This window comes from Ailuropoda melanoleuca, chromosome 17 (genome assembly GCF_002007445.2).
Source record: "Ailuropoda melanoleuca isolate Jingjing chromosome 17, ASM200744v2, whole genome shotgun sequence".
NCBI classification, from domain to species: domain Eukaryota; kingdom Metazoa; phylum Chordata; class Mammalia; order Carnivora; family Ursidae; genus Ailuropoda; species Ailuropoda melanoleuca.
The window spans coordinates 3,918,308-3,941,158 of record NC_048234.1 but is presented as its reverse complement, the minus strand read 5'-3'; the positions used below and the strand labels follow the sequence as shown (position 1 = coordinate 3,941,158).

Here is a 22,851-nt window from a genome sequence, read left to right as displayed (position 1 = left end):
TTTCTCTCATCTATGGAACATAAGAACTAGGATGATCGGTAGGGGAAGAAAGGGATAAAGAAAGGGGGGGTAATCAGAAGGGGGAATGAAACATGAGAGACTATGGACTATGAGAAGCAAACTGAAGACTTCAGAGGGGAGGGGGGTGGGGGAATGGGATAGACTGGTGATGGGTAGTAAGGAGGGCACGTATTGCATGGTGCACTGGGTGTTACACGCAAGTAATGAAGCATCGAACTTTGCATCGGAATCCGGGGATGTACTGTATGGTGATTAACATAATATAATAAAAAAAAAAAAAAAACTTCATGCCTCGACTCAGAGCTCCCCTGATTCACCACCTAACAATCCACCCTCCTCCCATCTGGCCCCGTCCCCGTCTTTCACCATCCAGCCACTCGGGTGCCCCAAACCGTATTTGTCCAACCCTACAGTCTACGCCTTGGTGTTTTCTTCCTTCCGTGGGAAACCCATTCCTCTCCCGTGACTCATGTTACTCCTTGGAGCCGGACGCTTTCCATCTTAGCCTGGTTGGGAAGCCATACAACCTTTCCAGAAAGAATGTGAGAATTTCAAGAAGACAGACAAGATAGGGCCTTGGAAATGTCCTTCTATAGAAACAAGAGTAATTCCACTTTGGGGAATTTGGCATCAGGAAATGAGAGCTCCAAGCAAAGATACGCTGGAGCTCCAAGTACTGAAGTTTCCTGGGGAAAACTTACGGCACACGCAGGTGGCCTTAAAAATTATGCTTGGGGGCACCTGGGTAGCGCGGTTGTTAAGCGTCTGCCTTCGGCGTTCCGGGATGGAGGCCCACATCAGGTTCCTCCGCTGGGAGCCTGCTTCTTCCTCTCCCACTCCCCCTGCTTGTGTTCCCTCTCTCGCTGGCTGTCTCTCTGTCACATAAATAAATAAAATCTTTATTAAAAAAATTATGCTTGAGGAAATGCTGAGAAGAAAATCAATGATCCTATCATTTTTTTAAAAAGTGAAAAATACCTATTTGAGGTTGATAGATATATATCCATAGCTAGAAAACACCAGAAATACATGGCAAAATATTAACAATGGTTATCATAGAAGGATGGGACCATAAGTGATTGTTTTTTTATTTGCACCCTGCAAATTTTTTTTTTTTTTTACAGTGAATTCTGTTCTTTAGTTTTTTTCTGATTAGAACGGTCTCTGGCAGGGGCCGCCTGGGAGGCTCAGTCAGTTAAGCATCTGCCTTCGGCTCAGGTCATGATCCCAAGGTCCTGGGATCGAACCCCGCATCGGGCTCTCCGCTCCGCCGGGAGTCTGCTTCTCCCTCTCCCTCTGGGATCTTTCTTGCTTTCGGTCTCTCTCAAATAAATAAATAAAATATGTAAGGGGAAAAAAAAAAAGGGGTCTCTGGCAAACTGTAGCAAGAGTTTGGACTTTTTTGAAATAACTTGACCTATTGATTCCTAACAGAAGACACTCACACAGAGAGTCTATGAAAATGTGACCAGAGCTGTACTAAGGCGAAATCCTCACCTGGGAGAGATGGACGGAAATATCTAGTCCTTCTACCCTGCAACTTGACATAGCTCTATCCGCGTGTGTGCATGTGTTTCTCTCAACACCCATAATTTCTAACACATCTCTTACAAAATTATTCCTAGTTATTTCCTCCTTCCGTGGTTTTCGTGAATAAAATCTAATTTTCATACATTCTAAATGGTGACTGCTTTCAATTTTCTATCTCGTTTCTGACCTCGTTAGTGCCTGCCGCAATGCTACAATAGGGATTTCTAGACCCATCTCGCAATTTCCTATCTGTTCCATCTTTTTTTATCCCATTTCCATTTCACGGCTTACTGTTTCATCCAGAACTTCCAAAATATAGGAGTGATCATCCTCGCTTGTAAAAGGCAATGCCTCTAGCGTATCACGTGAGGCATACTGTATGTCTAAAATTGTAGGTCTCAAAGTGATGCTTGAGTACATAAGCTAAGATAAACTCCAGATGGCTGAAATCCTTAATATAGCCATGGGAAAACTAGAAATACATAACATAGAACCTTTATCGAAAGGTATGACGTAAAGAAATCTACAACTTCCAGGACTGGGGATAGGAAGGAGAGAGTCTGCGGAAAATATTTGTGGCAAGTGTGAGGGTTGAGGAACTCACAGAAACAGGTAAAAAGAGCATTGAGACCAGGCAGAATGGATAGTCAACACGGACAGGAAATTCCAGGCGCAGTCTCACAACTAGCAGAGAAGCATAAAAATCCTGTCCCTCACTCTTAATCAAAGAAATAAAAATAAAAGTGAGATGCTATTTCGTTGTTGCTGTTGTTCTGTAAGTTGAAACGTTACACTTGCGGAAAGATTAGACTTTAACTGTTTCCAACACTGGAAACAATGATCACCGTGTGACCCATGACAGAGATGTTATCTAATGGTAAATATGGCAATCGTATTTCAACATAAATGTGTAAAATCAGTTCTTTGTACACCTTAAACTTACACAATGTTGCATGTCAGGGATAGCTTGATTTTTTTACATGGGTGCACTGGACGTAAGTTATATTTCAAAACAATGGTGATTCAAAAACAAAAAACCACATAAAAATAAAAGTTACATCTCTGCTTTGACCACATAAGTTCAACGTCAAGGGATCAAATTCAGGAAATGGTCAGAGCTGAGGGCAATGATTTAAGCACCAGGATTTTCAATACATAGTGTGATACCTGGAAACTTACACGGTACATGTCCCTGCAGGGACTGGTTCATTGAAAGAAATATTACACGATCATTTAAAATTAAGTTTTACAGAATGTTGTAATGGCCAGGAGAGCCTTATGACAATATTAACGTGACAAAAGCAGGATGCAATCCTGGGTTTTTCAACATGTAGACGCTCTGAAACAGGTCGAGGTTTCCGAAGGTTGTCTGGAGGGTGGAGTTCCAAATCTCTTTTTACACTGTTAGCACCTTTTGAGTTTTTATACTATGACATATTTAATGACATCATTAGAGACATAAAGTGTCATAGACAATACCGTGGACAGGATTTGTTTCGATGCATTTATTCACATGCTGTTAAAACAGAGCGCTCCCACTGTCTATAGGCTGTGTGCCTGGGAGGTCGGGAAAGAGGACACTGGAAAGCCACCCCATTTGCATGGCTGGGGTTGGGGTAACTCAGCCCAGCACGCCAGTACCTTCTCCATTCTTCCCTTCCTCAGTCTGAAGCTAAGAATCCCTCCTCAAGACCCAACTCCTGGACAAAACCTTCTGTGGCTTGTCCCCAACCAATTCTCCAGACCCCTCTACCCGGGGACAGAGGCTCCCATAATTTTTTTTAAAGATTTTATTTATTTAGGGGCGCCTGGGTGGCACAGCGGTTGGGCGTCTGCCTTCGGCTCAGGGCGTGATCCCGGCGTTATGGGATCGAGCCCCACATCAGGCTCCTCTGCTATGAGCCTGCTTCTTCCTCTCCCACTCCCCCTGCTTGTGCTCCCTCTCTCGCTGGCTGTCTCTTTCTCTGTCAAATAAATAAATAAAATCTTTTTTTTTAAAGATTTTATTTATTTATTTGACAGAGAGGGAGCAAGCATGAGGGGGGCGTGGGGGGTGGGAGAGGGAGAAGCAAACTCCCCACTGATCAGGGAGCCCCATGAGGGGCTGGATCCCAGGACCCCGGGATCGTGACCTGAGCCAAAGACAGAGGCTTCACCCACTGAGCCACCCAGGCGTCCCTTCCATTAATTTATTGAATCTTGCATTTATGCTGCCCTGCCCACAGAAGGCCCGTCAGCTCCACCTGCCCCGGTGATCTGATCCCAGTGATCGGCGAGGAAGGCACATCGCCACCCTTCCCTGTCCTTACTTGACCTCTCCTGATGGTTACTTCTCCTGGGACACGCCCTCCCACGGCCGCCCATCCAGCATCTCCTCCTGCCGGAACTAATGCCTTGTGTTTTGATTTTCCAGCACTTGTCATCAGCTCTGATTCCGTGTCAGTGCGATCACTGCATTAACATCCACCTCTCCCGCTGGACGGGGAACTCCTAGCAAGCGGCCCCGGGAGCTTTTGCACTCAGAGCTTCCAGTGCGTTCCTTGTTCCTGGGAGAGTGCTGGGATACTCCAGAAATATTTGTTGGGTGAAGGGATGTTTCCTCATCTATAAAATAAGAGAAACCCACCCAGATTTCCATCGGCAGGGTTTATTGAAAGCCCAGATGCTGGCATCGTCCGCTCCCTCCAAGCCTGGCTACCCAAAAAGTCCCGGGAAACCTCGGATGACATCACCCTCGTTAACAATTAACAAACTGACTATCCTCCAGTCCCCTCCCCCACCTCCCTGGGAGCTTCCAGGCCTTGGGGATTTGAGAGAAGGGGTGAGATAGGAAATCCTGGTGAGTCACCTGAGAGCCGTTACTAATTTGGAAGATTTTTTTCAGGCTCTCCTGTCTTTCCCACTGGGGCAGGACCTGCAGGAGAATGCAACCCGGCAATAGGAAAGGTTTGCGAACATTACCTCCCTCCCTCCCCCAGATCCCCCTAGTTGAGAAGGCGGACTGAGAAGGCGGAAGGTAGGAATAATAAAAGCTTCCTAGGGCTCAGGCGCTGTTCTAAGTGCTGTGCAGAGAACTCAGTTCTGTTAATAAGGTAGGTGCCGTTATTGTCCCATTTCACAGAGAAGGCAAGTTGAGGCACAGTGGGTTTTTTTTTTTTTTTTTTTTTTGGTAACTTGCTTGAGGTCACAAAGCTCCAGAGACCTTGCTCTTAACCACTATACCCTACACTAGTTCCCGGCATCCTAAGTTTTCTGTGGTTTCAGGTACTCGAGGTCAAAATTCCGTAGGGAAGCAGGCAATCCTCCTGACTTAGGTCAGAAGTGTGGCAATGCCTACATCCCTGGCCTCGCCTGGCCTCATCGCCTCGCATCCTTGCCAGAAGGGTGAGTACAGCATACAATATTTGCAGAGAGAGATCCCACGTTCCCATAACTTTTATTACGGTATATAGTTGTAACTGTTCTTTTTTATGCTGAGTTATTGCTGTTCATCTCCGACGATGGTACCTAACATAAATGGTGCTTTACCGCAGGTATGTTTGTATAGGAAGAAACACAGCATTACGTGGGGCTTGGTATTTATCTATGCTTTCGGGCACCCGCTGGGGGTCCTGGGATGTACCCCCCAAGCATAAAGGGGGGACTACTGGTACTGTCTCATTATTGAGAAGGCGAATGTTGCCAAAAGGAGATTTGAATGACACTCAGTTGACCCGCTGACCCCTGCAGAACAGAGTTTTAGTGGCGGAAGCAGGAGGAAAGGGGAGGCTGGCACTGTGGGTCACACGGCCTGGCTTTCTTTTTCAGGCTGAAACTCAAGAGCGGTGATGCCTGTGGAATGAACACTGACAGGTTCCCCCTCCCCCAAGAACAATCGCTAGTCTATGGGGAGCTTCAGCTCTCTGCCCAGAGCTGTGGCTTTTCAGCAGGAAGCCAGTCATGTGCATAAATTATCAGGAACTCTGTAATCCAACTGGGATCCCAAACCCTCCGCTTAACCCCGGGTGACGCTTAACCCCGGGTGACGTGACATACATCACTTCCAGCGCCTCCTGACTCGGCAGCGTAGGGTAAGTAGACCGGGATCCCGGGGCCTGCGAAAGCAGCCCCAAACCAAGGCACGGTGGGCGATTTAACGTGCACGAAAGAAAAAGATGCCATCGCCAATACAGCACACACCCACTGCCTCCCCGGGGCACTCAGCACAGTACCCAGCCCACGGGATCTCAGCTTCCGCTGGGTTTAGAATAAAACCCAAACTCCTTATCACTGCTTCCAAGGCCTCGCAGGGTCTGACCAACCTCATCCGCGCCCCACGCCACCTAGCTTTCTTTTCGCGCCTCCAGGCCTGCGGCTCCGGTGCTCTCTGGTCAGATCTCAACGCCAGCATCCCCTCCCTCCGAGACCCCGGCCTTGGGAGTCAGGCTTCGCACACCACACCCCTCCAGACTGGAAAGTGCCCGTGGCGCTAGAACGCCGCCGGGACCCAAAGGCCTTCTGTACTTCAACAAATGTTTGTTGAATGCAAAAATGCTGAATACACTCACATCGACTCCCCCGTCCCCCCCCAAAACCACCTGGGAGAAATTCACAGAGAAGACTTTTGCAAGCAAGAGCCCAACAAATCACCTCGAAACAAAGGCGGTAAGCCGAGCTGCAGTGCTGGGTGCCTTCTGAAGGCCCCCAGAAGACCCTTTCCGGATGGGGCGCGCGCCTCGGCCCAGTGGCCCGGGCGGGTGGCGGGCGCGCTGCCTACCTTGAACTCGGCAGAAAGTTGGGGCGTGTACTCGCGCGTCCAGAGCGCGCGCACCAGCGCCGCCAGCTGCTCGGTGACCTCGGAGCGGCCCGGCGCCGCCCGGTAGCGCCCCAGCGCCAGGAACTCGGCCAGTAGGTCCGTGTTGCTGAGACACTGCACCACGGCGTTCATGAAACAGGTGTTGCCGTGGTTCTTCAAGCCCTGCGCTCCCGGGGGCCGCGCGCCGTCGCCGGCCGGGGGCTGGGGCTGGGCGCCAGGCGGGCGCTCCTCCCCGGGGCTCCCGCGCGCGGCTGNCCGCCTTGACTGCCCCGGAAAGGCGGCGGGCGCCGGCTACCTGCGGGCCAGGTGTGCCGGGACCCGGCAGAGGCGGAGCCAGGGGCGGAGCCGCTCCGCCCCGCGCGGGAATCAGGCCGCAGGACCCGCCCAGGGCAGCTCCACCTCTCCCACCCCGCGGGGCCCGGCCCCGCGGCGCCGCGCGGGGGCGCGGGACTCGCCCGCTCCGTGTCCCCACCCTTCCTTACCTCTTACCAACCGACGCCCTGAATTTCACTCCCACTCCCGCCAGCCTGCAAGCTGTGGAACAGTACAGGGGTGAGACATCTGAAAGCGCCTGGGGATTGCCCAGCCCCGGCTAGCCTGGGTTTCTGGAAATTACGTGCAGGTGAATATGAAGAACAGGGAAAGGAAGACTCACCAAAGGGCAGCCTCTGGCGCAGCGAGAGACGCGCACCGGGAGCGGGGACCGGCGGGGGGAGTGCACCGCGGGGTCCTCCCACCTGCAGGAGCAGGTGTGTGCGGACAGGTGGCGTCACCTCCTTCCAGCCCGTCTGCCCCGTCCAGGAGGCTTTCCAGAACTGGGAGCCGCGCGTTGGCCTGGGAGGAATCATCCGGGATGGCTGTGGTTTGCTTGTTTAAACTGCAGACCAGGTCAGAGTCGCTTCCTTAGAACTTGAGAGACTTCACCGTCCTCGCTTCAGCTGGCCGAGAAGCGGGCCCAGGGAGGTTCGCGCTTGTACCGAGGCCAGGAAACCGGAGTTCGACCCGGCTCTGCGCACTGCCGAGCCCACAGGTTGGCTCTTTCCAACCTCAGGGTTTGCTTACCAGGAAGTTTTCCCGCTCCCAGGCGCACCCCCTGTGCGGTCCCCTCGCTGAATTGGTGCCCAATCAAAATTGGCTTGGCCTTGCCCCGCCCTTGGTTCCCTGGGTGACCCTGGGGGCCTCAGCTCACTTGACCCTGTAACTGTCAGGTTTATAATTAATCAGGCAAAGTCTTGCAGACGAATTTCTCATCAATTTCTGGCTCAAAAAGACATCAGCAGGACGCATTGTTACATCAACACCCTGAAATGTTACTGATCTGATAAGTGATCACTTATTAAAATATCTGCCTTGATGTGTCAAATAGGGCCCCAAAAGGTGACCTGATGCAAAAAAAAAAAAAAAGGGAAGCATTACTTTAAGGATAAAAGAACAGGCTTAGAACAAAAAAGTGTACTGTGCATTGGAGACTTGAAGTGTTTCTGGAAAATGCCATGATATACCCTCTCTGGAAAAAAAGATACCCATTTGGATGACTAATACACAAGGTCCACTCCCTTGCCCAGAAAATAATCTATGACATTTCACCCAGGATCCCCAAGAATGCTCGGTTTCTTTGAGAAAAATTCATGTTTCACTGGCTACTCTGTCAGGGATTCTGCTGAAGCTTTTTAACACATTCTTTCACTTAATCCTCAAAATAACTTTTTAAGCAGGTATTCTCTCTTTAGGAAAGGCCAAGCAGAGGCTCAGAGAGTTGGAAGGAAGGAAGGAAGGAAAGAAGGAAGGAAGGAAGATCCTAAAATCCTAGATCTGTAGTCAAACCAAGTCTTGCCCTATTGCAACTTGACCAATGAAAGGCTGATTAGGAAGGTAAGCAGACCCTTCTTATTTTTAGAGAACAACAGCAGTGCTGTCCATGGACAAATTATGCAGAAGGGCCATGGGTTTTGCCGTCATGAAGCAGAGATTAGAACAGGAAACCAACAATTGGGAATTTATTCATAATAAAAAAAACCTTTGAATTACAGTCTGGACAACGTATTCTTGAACACATTCCCATTTTGATACACAAGGTAAAAATGTAAAATGCATCCTATGAAGAAAAAGAGAAACTTCAAGATAAAAATATTTTGACTAAAGCACAGAATCATGGATGTGAAAAATTAAAACCAGTCTTAAGAGTTATCTAAGGTCAACCTGCGACAGAGCTGTGGGCAGTGCTGCGGATCCAGAAGTCTCCGCGGCCTCAGGAGGTAAATGGGTACTTCCATCTCAAAATCGCTCCATCGGCACTTACGCTAACGATGTACTGATTTCCTGGACTTATCCGGATGCGGGTGATGTTGCCGCTGTGTCCCACCCCGACATGAGTCACCTCGCCCTCATTATAATCCCACACTTTGACCAGATGGTCATTTCCACCTGAAAAAGATAAGCAGGTGCATGGCATTGCTGCAACAGGGTAAGGAGGGACCACCTGGATTTCAAGTAACTAGATAATTTTCAACACATTCCCCACGTTCCCATGTAAGGGAAGAAAAATCTATCTGCATAGGAGCTCTTTTCCTTGATTATAAAAATCTTGGTCTATTGTAGTAAATTTGGAGGAAAGAAGTACAAAGAGGTGACCGCCCCTTTTAGCCCGCCGCCCAGAAATAACCACTGAGGACAGCTTTGGTTTCACTCCTTCCAGTCTTTTCGCTACAAGCATACAGGTTTGCATACATATGCACCTGTGTGTGTGGTTGGGGTCACACCGTGCTGTAAGCAAACGTGTTTGTGAAACTTTAATTCATTCGGAGCATTTATTTGTTATGTCCTGAAGAATCAGGGCCTGGCAGGAAATGATCATCAATGATGTTCTAGAAGGCGTGTAGTATGGTCAATGCCCCTCCCCCCCGGAAATGCTGATTTAAAAGCCTGGCATTTAAGACTTTCGTAGGAAATGACCAAGCAAGGCATGCCAGATAATCCAGAATTTAAAGGCCCATTTCTGTCATCAATGCCACCACCAAATAAAGGAAGCAATGTAAAAGGTTGGCTTTTCCATGTGCCCCAAGGCTCACGGGCAGACATTTCCTCCCACTGAAGTGTGACTTCTGGAACCTTCTTTTCCAGCCACACCGACTGCAGTGTTCGGGCCGGACTCCAACCACGGGGCTCTGTAGACACTTCTTTCGTCACTTCCTGTTGCCGCCCATCTTCTAGGGAGTTCTAGGTTCCCATTTAAATAAGCAGGCTTGGGCTTCCTTTTGCCGCCCCAGGACTCACCTGTGACAAAGTGTACTCCTTCCAGGGTGATATCCATCCCATTGATGGACCCAGACAAAGAACCTTCCAACTCTCTGATTACTGACCCATCAAAGACTTCCCAGTAGGCAATCTGGAATTCAGAAAAGGAGCATCGGGCAGGATTTGGCCTGGTGGGAGCATCCGCGCGCCTGCCCGCTAACAAAGGATGGTTCCACTTTATATAGAAGGTGGCAAAAATACACCCTGGGAGGAGAGATCGGCTGAAATTATAAATAGACTCAAGCAGGGGGTGGAGAAAGGCATTTTCATATTTTTAGCATTGGTTTTTACATTTGCATTCTATTTAGAGAGACGGTGACTGTGCCAGGAAGCCTGGATGGTGACAGAAAGTGCTTTTGGTGAGACGAAGTGCTTGGGAGTCCGAGGCAAGCTGTAAAGAAGGGAGAAAACAGCCACAGCATCCACTTTCCCGGTTCGGCTCTTAGAGGAGGGCCTGGTGGAAGGGAAGCATCCCCTCCAGCTGCTGGGGGAATGAGTAGCCCAGAGAGTTCTGCAGGCTGGTCCCTACGGCTGACCGGCTGACCACACGCTCTCCCCCACCTCACCCTATTTCCAACTTTCTCTTCTGCCTCAAAGCAGTGAAACATCCCCCAGGGTGGGGTCCAGAGGCAAACTGATAATGTGGTCCCCTCCTGGATTGGAGGCGGGGGGCAGTGTTCAGGGGAGGGAAATTTTTCTCTGAATATACCTTTTATACTCTCTGAACTTTGAACCTTGTAAATGTACAACCTATTCAAAGAGAACGTTTTTTTTTAAAGATTTTATTTACTTACTGACAGAGAGAAAGAGAGCTCAAGCAGGGGGAGCTGCGGGCAGAGGGAGAGGGAGAAGCAGGCTTGCCAGGCTCGGTCCCAGGACCCCGGGATCATGACCTGAGCAGAAGGCAGGCGCTTCACCGACTGAGCCACCCAGGCGCCCCAAGAAAATTTCTTTCTAAACAAAGCACTTGACCAGGACTCAGGAGTGCAAACTTGGGCATGCATTTCGCCTTCTCTTATTTCGTGTTGATAGAAATTTGCTGTTCAGGTCACTGTGCCGGGAATCTGTATTCCTCTGAATTTAGCTAGAGACTGCGTATGCTGTTTAAAAACAATCTTTTTTTAGCTAATTTTTAAATTTCTATCGACGTTTGACTTTCGGTTGACTTTTATGACGTTTTCATAGTAAAAGCGTAAAGGAATATAGACGCGTGCCTAAACCCTCGTTTCTCGGGATCACACCCACTTATGTAGCTGGTGCTTGACTGCCTGCTCTCTTGGCCAAAGTCATAGTGAACCTCTTCTGGGCAGCCTGATGGTGCCTCGGCTTTCCCTCAAGCTTACCCTCTGCCTGGGACGGTCTTCGCCGAGAGCTGAGCGTGGCGAGGTCCTCCGCTACTGAGGCCTCAGCTCAGGGGTCACCTCCTTAAGGAGACCTTCCTAGCTAAAGAGAACCATCCTAGCTAAAGCAGCTTCCGTCCCCCGAGCCAGGATCCTGTAACCTGTTCTGCTTCCTTTTTATCCCTTTCACCATCTGATGTCGTGTGGTTCACGTATTAACCTGCTGTTCATGGGCGGATTCATTGCCAAGTGTCCGTCCAATTCATCCCCTCCCGCGTACGATAACCATGGAAAGTTGGTCAGCTCCCTGACAGCAAGAACACCGTCATGTCCCCAGTCCTTATGGTAGTTGTACCCATTCATGATTTATGCTTTGAATATTCTTGGTGACAATTCCCAGGTGAGGACAGTAGACTGTTTCAAGTCTCATAAACTCATAAACCATTCCAGTCCCTGGAACATGGGACACAGGACACAAATCTAGAAGCTTTAAGAACCATGTTCTAATAGCATTTATGGTGACGTCATCATTAACTTCCTAATATCCTTTCTGCCCCCTTACCTCCCCATTTCCAAGAGGAAGCCTGCTTAGACGGGAAGCGAAATGGGCTTGGGGTGGGCAGATGTAAGCCAGGCTGGGTGGGCGAGACACAAAGGAACTAGCAAGGCCAACCTACAGAGACTAAAGTGAGGCAGAACTCTGGGACCCCTAAACAGTCTGTGTCACGCAAACCCTGGCCCACACCAGGGGGCATTTCTTTTTTTTTTTTTTTAAAGGTTTTATTTATTTATGTGACAGAGAGACAGCCAGTGAGAGAAGGAACACAAGCAGGGGGAGTGGGAGAGGAAGAAGCAGGCTCTAAGCAGAGGAGCCCGATGTGGGACTTGATCCCTGAACGCCGGGATCACGCCCTAAGCCGAAGGCAGACGCTTAATGACTGCGCTACCCAGGCGCCCCAAACCGGGGGGCGGGATTTCTTGCGTTTTTATGACAAAATATCTTCGGACGATAGTTCCCAATCACCTGGCCAGCTTAAACAGGGAAAAGCCCCATTCCTAGATTCTTTTTTTTTTTTTTTAAGATTTTATTTATTTATTTGAGAGAGAGCACAAGTGGGGGTGGGGAGGGGCAGAGGGAGAAGCAGGCTCCCCGCTGAGCAGGAGCCTGACTCAGGGCTAGATCCCAGGACCCTGAGATCATGACCTGAGCAGGAGGCAGACGTTTAACCAACTGAGCCACCCAGGCACCCCCTGCTCCCATCCCTAGATTCTATCTTTGGTATTGGGGGAGCAGAGACAGGTCCCTCTAGTATTTTTCCTACAGTTATTTTTATAAATTGCTCAACTTTTTCTGTAGCCTGTGAAAAGATAAATACACAATCTCTTCTTCAGTGATCTCAAAGTCTGAATTAGGGTGCTCCAAATCCATTCATTGGTTGTGCAGCTAATTAGACTGAGACCTTGCTGATCTGATGTGGCCAGGAGGGTACATGACACCCTAACATCCTTGCCCCTCCATGCGTGTCTCTCCTGAAGCCTTTTGTTTGCTCCGAGATGGAAGGTTCCTCCCCCAAAAGAGGGACCAATCTTTACCGAAGGACATGGACTCCCCCCTAATACGATTTGCAGTACAACGTTGATGAAGTGGATGGGATGAGAGATAAGAACTCTATTGTCATTCGCTTTGAACTTAGCCAAAGGGACCACTGGGATGGGCAATTGGGTTCTAGCCTCAGAATTTCCCTACTAATGAAAACCAGGACTTACTGGGCAGGTACTATGTGCCAGGCCCTCTGCTGTCGGTATGACAGGCGAGCGTGACTTTCAGGAGGGCTGCCACGTTGTGAGGTCAGCGGTATCATGTCCACTTTGCGGACAAGGAAGCAAAGACACGGGAAGGGGATCAGCATTTCCAAAGCGGAACAGCTGATCCCCAGCAAGACTGGGCTCTGACCTCGTGGGGCTCGAGTCCAGCGCCGGCTCCCTGGGCCACAACCGTTGGCTGCTTCTGTCGGGTCCCGGAAGGATCCTGACTCCTGCTGGGAGTGCTTACCTTTCTGTCTGTCCCGCTGGTGATGATCTGGAACTCTTCGGGGTGGTAACAAACACACTGGAATAAGGTATTTGCCAAGATCATCTGATTCCTCCGGAGACGTCTGAAAGGAGACGCAAAGCTGTGACTTGCCCTTCCCTAGAAGATGTATGTACTGTTCAGGCGGGACCTGGTACAAGCTTGGGTTGTGTTGGTTTCTCTACCCCAGACAGACTTCCGGTGACTGCCCACTCCACTTTGGCATCCTCCCGGTGCACCTAGGGGGTAGTCGGAAGACCCCGGGTGGGCCCTTTCCCGAAGACAAAGCACGGAACTCCAGGGGAAGCCTTTCCAGGTAGGAGAGGCTGAGTTCAGAGTCACTCTGCTGTCTTCCACACAAGCTGCCTTGTTCCTGAGGCCACCGCGCTGGAGTCCGGGTTCCTACCACCTGAGTGGCGGGGTAGCGGGGATGCCTTCTTAACAACGGGTATTACTGAGTTTGGCCCTCGGGGTTTGGATCTAGCAGGTGGGATGAGGCCCACAGATGGGCACTTTTCATCAGCACCCCAGCTCATTCTCACGTGCAGCACGGGCTGGAAACCACTGCATCAGATACGTACATAAGGCTTATCGCCCCCAGGAGATGGGTGGGCATCTCACAGGCTGGCCTCCGCGGGCTGAAAACATGCCCCTTCTGCACAGCTGTTCTCAATACAGCAGTCTCCAAACATGGTACCTGGGCCGACTGTTTTTTTAAAGGTTTGGGCACAAATTAGCCAAATATTCCCGCAGTGCGGCAGGGAGCCCTTTGGGATTCCAGGTAGCCACAGACAATCCACGGAAATCAGCTTGGACATGCCCTCCCTTCTAGTTATGTGTGTTCCCAAATGGGGAGTTCCGGTGGAGGCCAAGACCTCCGGCAAGTGTGGTCCTTGAACCAGGGGCATCCCTTGGGAGCTGGTTAGACATGTAGGATCTCAAGCAGCCCTCTGGACCTACTCAATAAAAATCCACATGTTGGCAAGCTCTCTAGGTGCTTTATACACACATCAAAGTGAGAGACACTCAGGACTGGGAGACGGGTTTGCTTTGGTTTTGGGGTTTTGTTGTTTTTGGTTTTTTTAAAGATTTTATTTATTTATTTGACAGAGAGCGAGGCAGCGAGAGAGAGAACACAACAGGGGGAGTGGGAGAGGGAGAAGCAGGCTTCCCACTGAGCAGGGAGCCTGATGCAGGGCTCGATCCCAGACCCCTGGGATCATGACCTGAGCCGAAGTCAGACGCTTAATGACTGAGCCACCCAGGTGCCCGGTTTTTGGGGTTTTTTTATGCATTAAATAAAAAGTGTTCCACCTTTGCCTTAATGCCCATTCTCTTCTCTCCAATCTAGAATGTTCCGTATTCTTTGGCAATACCTATATCCGTTTTCTATATTTAGATCTCTTTTCTCCTGCCTCTGGACTTAGCTGAGTCTCTCTAATGCAGTTATACACAGAGCCAAGAGAGGGGCTGGGCGCGGAGAGCTTTAGGGGAATAGGGTCTAATTCCAAATAAAAACACACAACTAAAATGCTTACAGTAAAAACAACAACAACAACAACAAAAAGCCCTTGAAAATCCTTTGTATGACTCCAACAGTCCCACAGTAACGTACACGTGCTTTGATATGGTTTGCTTGGAGTCAGGCGCTCTCCAGGGGCCATGACAATCTTCCAGCCTGAGAGGACCCTGGGAGTGAGGCTGGCAAAGGGAAAGGACAAATTCACACCACTCCCCCCTTCCACTGTGCGTGGCAGGCTCCTTCTGGGTGACACGACAAGAGGAACTGCCTACAACGTCATTTCCCTTCTCCCTTTTTAGGGGGAGTTCTTAGAATTGCATTCGGAGAAGTTCAATCAGGCTTCCCTATGTGCGGTCGGAAAGCTACCTCCCTGTGCTTCCAGAATCTTCTAACATCCAGCCCTTCCGGGAAACTGTACCCTTTCTACTGGCATCTGGAAACAGCCACAGAGAGAGGAGTGGCCTCAGATAACATCCCTCTACTGTCGCTTTAGAGAAGACGTCTACCCTTCGTTTGAATCTGCCCCCAAGTTCAATAAAATGCGGCAACACCTGAGTTTTGTGTCGTGTTGTCCTCCCCATCACGGGTACCTACACGAGATCCCAGATGATGCAAGTCCCGTCCGTGCTGGCCGTGACACACTCCTCGTTGTTCTTCTTCACCCTGATGCAGGACACGGAGGACTTGTGCTCCTTCAGGGCCTCCTCCAGCTTCTGGGTCTGGCAGCCAATCTGCCAGACCCTCACCTGAAAGCCACAAAGCACAGGTTCTCAACACAAGCTCATGACTTTGGAAGGGATTTAAAAATACACACACACACACACACACACACACACACACACACACACACACACACACGTATATATGTTCCAAGAGCTTTTTCAGCTCTGCTGTGCCTGTCATTTTAAATTCCCTCTTCTTGCCTCAGTTGAGTGGGGTGGGAATGCTAAGCCGCAGAGCAGGAATATTCTTCCACGGAGGCAGGAAAATGCTACAATGGTCCGACAGCTACATATACTTTTCAGGCTGAGAAATGTATCAGGCACGTGGTGCGAAACCAAACAGAATAGCCTATCTGCTCCGTTCTGCTGAGCGTTGCTCTCAGGCGTCCGGGGCCATCAGGAAGGCTCTTGGGGACCCAGAGCCATATTTAAATGTCACACCAGCTGCTCGGGTTTTAATCATTTCCAATGGATGGCTCCCAGCCTCATCAAAGCCAAGACCCACTTTCTACAACAAATATTTTCTGACCACCCCCCCGTGCTGTCCTGAGTGGCATTTATATCATAGGTCATAGGTCCTACCCACAAAATTTCAAAACAGTCAATAGGATGCTTTAACTGTAATAAAAAGGATACGTAAAAGGAAAGTCATTGTATGTCCTGTAATAAACGTTCTGTCACGACTGTACCAGAAAACACAATAAGGTGGTCAGATGCTTACACTTTCTTATCACGAGTATGCTGGACTTGTGGAAAAGAAGAAGGGCAGAGATTATCTTGCGTGAGTAACGTAAGACGACACAAGAATACGAGACTAGTAGGTCCGGGTGAACACCCGGCTGGAAACGAGGGTTAGGATAAGTGATAACGGACTACCTGATTTGTACCTGAAAGGAGAAAGTAACCATTAACGAAGTAAGAGAAACATTCTAAGCCGTTTCTTTAATAAGGAAGAGGAGGAAACACGAAGTTGTCTCGCGTGAGCTGCGTCCAAATAATTCTCCAGTCTTGTAAGCCACTATAAGCGGACTATACATTCAGTCTTCAGCAAGAGCAGTACGCAGATTTTCTGACTCGTATGGTGTAGGCACCCAGGCCTGGAGCTTTGGATGTTCTGGGCGTTGCTAGCCCTGTAGTTGTGGGACTGCAGGGGTCTGAGGTATGTTTGTGGGGTGAAAGGGATAAGATGGTGGGACTGGGGTCCTTGCAACTCCGGCAAGGCCATTTACCAATGAAAATGGAAGTCCTTGAGTATTTCGGGAACTGCTGAATTCACACCCGTGCACACCTGCTGACCAGCAGCCCCGGTCTCCAGCACTTAACAGACACCTTGAAGACTACGTCTTCCGGAAGGAAGGTCTGTAATAGCTGAGTGGGGAATGGGAGGAAGAGCTGATGTGGTGTTCTGAAAAGATTGCCAAGGGCAATGGATGCATTTGTAATGTAGGATTTCCTCCCGCAGCTCTCAAGGGCTGGGGCTCAGGCACCCAGGAGCAGATGATCTGGTCCCTAAGCCAAGTCTGGGCATGAGCAAGGCAGATGTCCCAAAGGGCTGGGGGAGCAAGCAAGGACACTGCGGGCGTCAGCAACAGCGTGGCTGAAGAGCTAAGGGAAGGGATCCAAGCCCTTGAGGGGGTGGTGGGCAGAGAACAGGGGAGGGTCCAGAACTCGATGTGCCCACGGTGCACCTGCCACGTGACCTGCCACGTGAGCTCTGAATGCAAGATGCACAGCAGATTTTGAAGACTTGCCACACAGTGGTGCAAAATATCTCACGAGCTGGAGTACTGATTGCTATCTTCCCTTTATGCCCAAGAAACGGAAGCACAGGGAGGTTGAAGAGAGTGCCCCGGGTCACACAGCTGGGACGTGGCGGAAGTGACATTTGTGCCCGGGCAAAGGCAGTAGGACTCCAGAACCCACGCACTCAGCCACGACTCTGCTTGGCCCAAACTCTGTTAGAGGTCACATCAAGATGCTGGATCTTTCTTCTCCCTGATAAGTTATTCCTATAATAGCATGAAGAATAGAAAGGAAAAGAAAATCTCCTCTCTCCAGAAGGGAAGGCTTGGGGGGGGGGCGGAGAAAGCCGGGGAGTGAGGAGGGGGGGTGCTGAGAAAAATGTGTGAACGGAAGATGTTTCAGCCTCCTCCGAATGATGAAGGGAAGGTCAAGTGTAACGACTTTAAAATAACGGCCAAACATCTGGGTAGCTGAAAGAATGGAGTCTAAAAATAGCATCTCCTTTAAAAGACATGATGAAGACAATTTATATAACTATAGTCTTTGAAGGAAAAAAGAACCAGCAATTCCAAAACTCTGGCAAAACACTAACTTGGATTCATAGCTCGATTCCATACAGAACACTTTCATGTCTGTGTTTTAAATGTTCTTTTGTGAATAAATATATCTAGATGTGTGTTTGTACTATTAGAACTTTATGATGTATTTTAGGGTTTCTTCAAAATCTTACTTTGGTCCTGCCTGACTCCTGGTACAGGTTAAAAAAAATCAAGTTAGTGACTTTCTAGAAGGCCGTTGCTCTAAACTGAGGGCTCTTGCAAAGAGATTCTGCCTTCAGGAACCATACCTCCCCTTCCCCGCCGCCGCTGATGACCCGTTTGCAGTCACTGGTGGTGGCGATGGCTGTCACTCCGATCCTGTGGGCGTTGTTGATGACATACATCAGCCGGCCTGTCTCTGGGGCGAAGGCTCGGATTCTACCATCGTCCCACGCTGGCACGGAAGGGACACAAAAAGCAGGCAGGGTCAGTATACTCCTACTCTCTGTGCAGACTGTGAGCCCTCTTCAATCATAAAGGAGTCAGGACTGGGGGGAGCCGTGGGGGTGGCGGAGGAGAGAGGCCAGTCCCCCACAGCTGCCAGGAAGCCTATCCCTCTTTCCCTTGACTCCCCAAACGGGTCATACCTGCCTCTAGGTGTACCCCATCCCAGGAGAAAACATTTGGGGTGGGGAGAAAGGAAGAAGGCCAGCTCCCACCTCTCCTGTGAGTTGCGAATCTTGTGTGTCCAACTGGCTAGCTGACATTGCACCTGGGATGGAGAATCTGACATCTCCAAACACATGTTGGCTTCCTACCCTTCCCTCTACTTTAAACCTGAGGTTCCTTCCCCGACTCCCCCCATCTTCCCCATCTCAATAAAAGTGGCCATCAACCATCCGGACTTTAGAGTCATTCTTGATTCCTCTCTCTTCCATCCACCCAGCCCCACCCAACCCAACCGAACGCCCAACCCATCAGCAAGCCCCACCACCAGCTCTACGGTTGAAACACATCTCGAGTCTGGCCACTTCCCAAACCCTCTGCTGGGCCTACCCTCATCCAAGCCATAAGCACCTCTCTCCTGGGTGATTGTAACAGCTCCCTCCCTGGCCTCAGAATCTTGCTCCCCTTAATCAATTATCTATGCGGGGGCCTGGGTGCACTTAAAATCATGTCACCTCCTTGATCAAGAAGATTCAAAGAGTGTTCGCACTAACAATGAAAACCCAACTCCTTTATCCTCCATGGTAACTACTCTCCACTCTCTACCTAGCTCTTCACCTTCCTCTGCTACCATTTTCCCTCAACCCCGACCCCAACTCAACCCACTGGGCTCTAGAAACACTGGCATCTTTCTATTCTTCCAACACAGCAAGCAATTTTCCACCTCAGGACCTTTGCCCCTGCTGGAATGCTCTTCCCTTGGGTCTCCATGGGGCTGCCTCCTTCTCATTGGCCTTAGTGTCACCTCTTGACTTGGGGGCAATTTTCAAGATGTTCAAGGTAGATGCCACTTCAGCAAAGACTTGAGGAAGTGAGGGGGTGAAGCAAGTGGGTCATGGGGTTGCCCAGGGACAGAACCACCTAGGCCGACCAAACAGCCAGAGCAAAGGCACTATGCATCATGTGCCCGAGGGATAGCAAAAGAGCAAGCATGGCCACAAGGGGCAGGTGGTAAGAGACAAAATCAGACGTAAGAAGGTGGAGGTGGGGAAGGAAAGAAGGGCCTTGGGGGCAAGTGCAGGGACTTAGAGGCACCATTGGACTTATACCTTAGAGGATTCCTGGCTTCTGTGGGGGAGAGAGGGGTGGTGGGCAAGAAAAGAAGCAGGGAGACCTGGCAGGAAGCTACTAGAAGAATCCAGGGGATGGTGGTGGCTGGGACAAGGGTGGAGACGATGAGAAACGCTCCGAGGTGAGGGCCATCAGAGGCAAATGCCGGAAGCCAAGAGCTCCTGGGGTCCACTGTGTGGGAAGACACGCCCAAGGGAGAAGCCAACGGGGAAGAGACAGAGCCAGGAAAGAGGCGATGAGATGGGCTCCTGACGTCACATTAAACAGCTGCACTTAAAGATCTACCTGAGGGACGCCTGGGGGGCTCGGTCGGTTGAGTTTCTGCCTTCGGCTCAGGTCACGATCCCAGGCTCCTGGGATCGAGCCCCACATCCGGCTCCCCACTCAGCGGGGATTCCGCTTCTCGCTCTCCCTCCGCCCCTCCCCCATCATGCTACTCGGTTTCTTTCTCACAAATAAATAAACAAAATCTTAGAAAACAACAACAACAACAACAACAAAAAACCCCACTTGAGTCTTCCCTGATGTGAACAAGAGAATTTGCTTTCTGACCACTGGGGAAATTTGTATATGAGTTGAACACAAGAGGATATTAAGTAGTTACTGTTTCATAGGAAAACATTGCTTTTAGGGATGCATACTAAAGTATCTGGAGGTGGAATATGATGGTGTCTGTAATTTCTGTTAAAATACTTCCGCACGAGAGGATCAATGGAGTTAAAATTGGATTCCCTCTGAGGCATAACATCGTTGAAATCAGGTTTTTCTCTAACAGCTGAAGGGGTTCTAACACAGGCACCCTGTCCTGACCAAGACCTCCAATCCGTTTGGTAATCGAGTCGCTGAATTCTCCTGCTGTGGAGAAAGCGACAGGCTACATGCAGCAATGCTGGGGGGGGAAGCGAAATTGCTCTTCGGTCATTCTGAGCTCGGAAATTCTCCCGGCTGGAAGGGGACTCCATAGAGAGGCTGGATTAGAAGCAAGGAGGGGTGGGCAGCACGAGGCTGCCCCAGGGTGTCCACAGGGAGAGACCAGCATAGAAGGAGAACAAGGTACACAGCCACAGCCAGAGCCCACGCCAATGCCCCAGAATGTCCACATTACCCGAAATGATGCTCTTGCCGTCCCTCATGAAATCGATGCCATGACAAGTCGTGTTGGGCACAGTGATACGCAGCAGCTCCCTGTTGGAGAGCGTGTGCCACACCCTGATGTCCTTCTTGGCACAGGTAGCGAAGAGATCGGTGGTGCCGCTGCGAAGGAGCCACCGTGAGAATAAAGAGGGACAGCCATACAAGACGCACGCCGTTTCTTAAGATGCACGCTCCACTCTCAGACATATGGTGCAAGGATATGGGGAAGGATGCCTTCTAGGCACCCAGGATCTCAATGCCTGACGGTTTTACCGAAACTTTGTATAAAATGGCATTTGATGCCCACAAGTCATCCGTGGACCATCTTTTGTAGCCCTTTGCCTAGAGGATAGGTTGGGACAAAGTTGCTCAAGAGGAAAATGTCAATTTCAAAGTTTTTAAATGTCCTGGTAGACTGGAGATCAAATATAGCTGTGGAATATTGATATTAACAGAGGCTAAAAAAACTTTCCCTGTAAAGCAGATAATCATTATGATTTCAAAGGGAAAAATGACGAAGGTGCCAGAATTCACTTCTGCAGATAACCTAGAGCAGAACTTTGCTTAGTTGTGAGAAAACAGGAGATTTTGGACAAGGAAGTGAAGCCCAGGGTAATTGATCTGTCTGCTTTTTTTAAGAAAGGATTTTATTTATTTATTTGAGAGAGAGAGAGCACGAGCAGAGGGAGGGGCAGAGGGAGAACCAGACTCCCCGCTAAGCGTGGAGCCCGACACAGGACCGGACCCCAGGACTCTGAGATCATGACCTGAGCCGAAGGCAGACACTCAACTGACTAAGCCACCCAGGTGCCCCCCACTTTTTTTTTTAAAGGACAACTTGTAAATTGAGTGAAAAACACCATTATGTCAAAAATTACAGGTTATTCCAATTTGGATAAGAAAAAGGAGTACTACTGGGGTACAGTAAAGCCCACCTACTTTATAAATATGAGTTTATAGCTTTATAGTCTCTATGGAGGAGTTAACTTAAAGTTTTAAATGCTTCTCAAGAAATGTCTACATTTCATCAAAAGCACATTCAGGAAAAGAGAGTCCCTCTCGCATGTTTTAAGATCTACTTGCTTTGGAATTAATAGAAAAATAAGTGGGCCTTTTCTATATATTTAATTTGGGGCTCAGAGAAAAGCAATTGCAATGCTGGACTGGTGACTTAGGTTGTGTGCTGGAAGGGGACAGCCGAGGAGATCGTGCTGCTTGCTTCTTGATCAGATCAAGCCAACCTTAGAAGACAATGTTCATTTAGAATAAGAGAGGCTTTATATAGCATGCTACCTTCAGTGAACGGCCCCCTTCCGCGGGGAAAGTGAGCTCTTAAAGAGGCAAGTGGACTCCTCGTGAAAACCAAATATCACGGAATGAGCGCACCGAGAGAACTTCCCAAACTCTCCCTACCTTGGATGGACAGTCTACTTCTTCAGGAATCGAGTCCAGACCTGAGCTCTTTAAGTAGCCGGTTGTCTCTAGTTTAGAATCTGAAAGGTTAAGTTCCGGAAAAAGTCCAAACTGACTGGATCAAGATGGCGCACTAGGCCCATCGAAAAGCCTGTGAAACGAAGAGCCAGATACAGAGGACACAGACAGGGGTAGAGGTGGAAGATGCAGAGTTAGATACAAGGAAGCAGGACAGATTATCATCAAACAGACCAGAAACTTTGAGGACAGAGAGAAATCAGCCAGATAAAACCTGCGAAGAGACAAAACTGGAGAGAAACACAAAATATCAAAATCACCAGGAGGGAGGACTTCTCGTAATGTTGGAGCAGTGATGTGGTCACACAAACCTTCCCATAGACAATGGTTAGAAACACTGGATGGCATTAACGACGACAAGAACCTAGACTCCTAAAGACGCTGAAAACGTTTAAAAGTACACAGAAATCAGGAAGTGCTTGCTCTTGTAAAAGTGCAACTGGAAAGGGTTAAGGGTCATTACCGTGTTGCTGGCTAATCTGAGGGTGCCCCCAACTCCCCCAGCTACAGTGGCCACAGAAGAAGGTGGCAGAAACACCATAGCCTCACTGGCTGAAAGTGTGCAGAGATCAGAGCTGAGGGCTGGAAAATTTACAGGGGAAATCCTGGCAGCGAGAGATCCATCGGAGTAAAAACCTAAATTCAGATTAGAAACACTGCCCAAATTCCCATCTGACAGCTAAATTCTACATGCATGGGAGAAAACCCAAGAAGAAGAAAAAACTGATAGAGACCAGAAAGGACTCTACTTTTCATTTTTTAAAAAAAATCTATTTTTTTTTTTTTTAAGGAGTCTATTTTTGAAGACAGAGCTACATGGGATCAACCTGAGAGATTTTTTTTTTTTTTGCC

The 22,851-nt window shown here is 49.3% G+C and overlaps 2 protein-coding genes across 2 annotated transcripts in view; both read right to left on the bottom strand.

The window, feature by feature from the left end:
• Positions 1–7,194, bottom strand: part of USP43 (ubiquitin specific peptidase 43) — a 54,411-nt gene extending 47,217 nt beyond the window's left edge. The window contains exons 1-2 of the mRNA XM_034647279.1: positions 7,084–7,194; positions 6,308–6,610 (exon numbers count right to left, since the gene is read on the bottom strand). Of these exons, the coding sequence (XP_034503170.1) occupies positions 6,308–6,610; positions 7,084–7,194 (414 nt within the window). The remainder of the gene's footprint in view (positions 1–6,307; positions 6,611–7,083) is intronic.
• A 739-nt stretch (positions 7,195–7,933) lies between these two features.
• Positions 7,934–22,851, bottom strand: part of CFAP52 (cilia and flagella associated protein 52) — a 39,898-nt gene continuing 24,980 nt past the window's right edge. Inside the window, exons 9-14 of the mRNA XM_002921142.4 lie at positions 20,480–20,628; positions 17,886–18,031; positions 15,168–15,319; positions 13,034–13,136; positions 9,620–9,731; positions 7,934–8,770 (exon numbers count right to left, since the gene is read on the bottom strand). Coding sequence (XP_002921188.1) covers positions 8,595–8,770; positions 9,620–9,731; positions 13,034–13,136; positions 15,168–15,319; positions 17,886–18,031; positions 20,480–20,628 — 838 coding nt within the window. The 3' untranslated portion in view covers positions 7,934–8,594. The remainder of the gene's footprint in view (positions 8,771–9,619; positions 9,732–13,033; positions 13,137–15,167; positions 15,320–17,885; positions 18,032–20,479; positions 20,629–22,851) is intronic.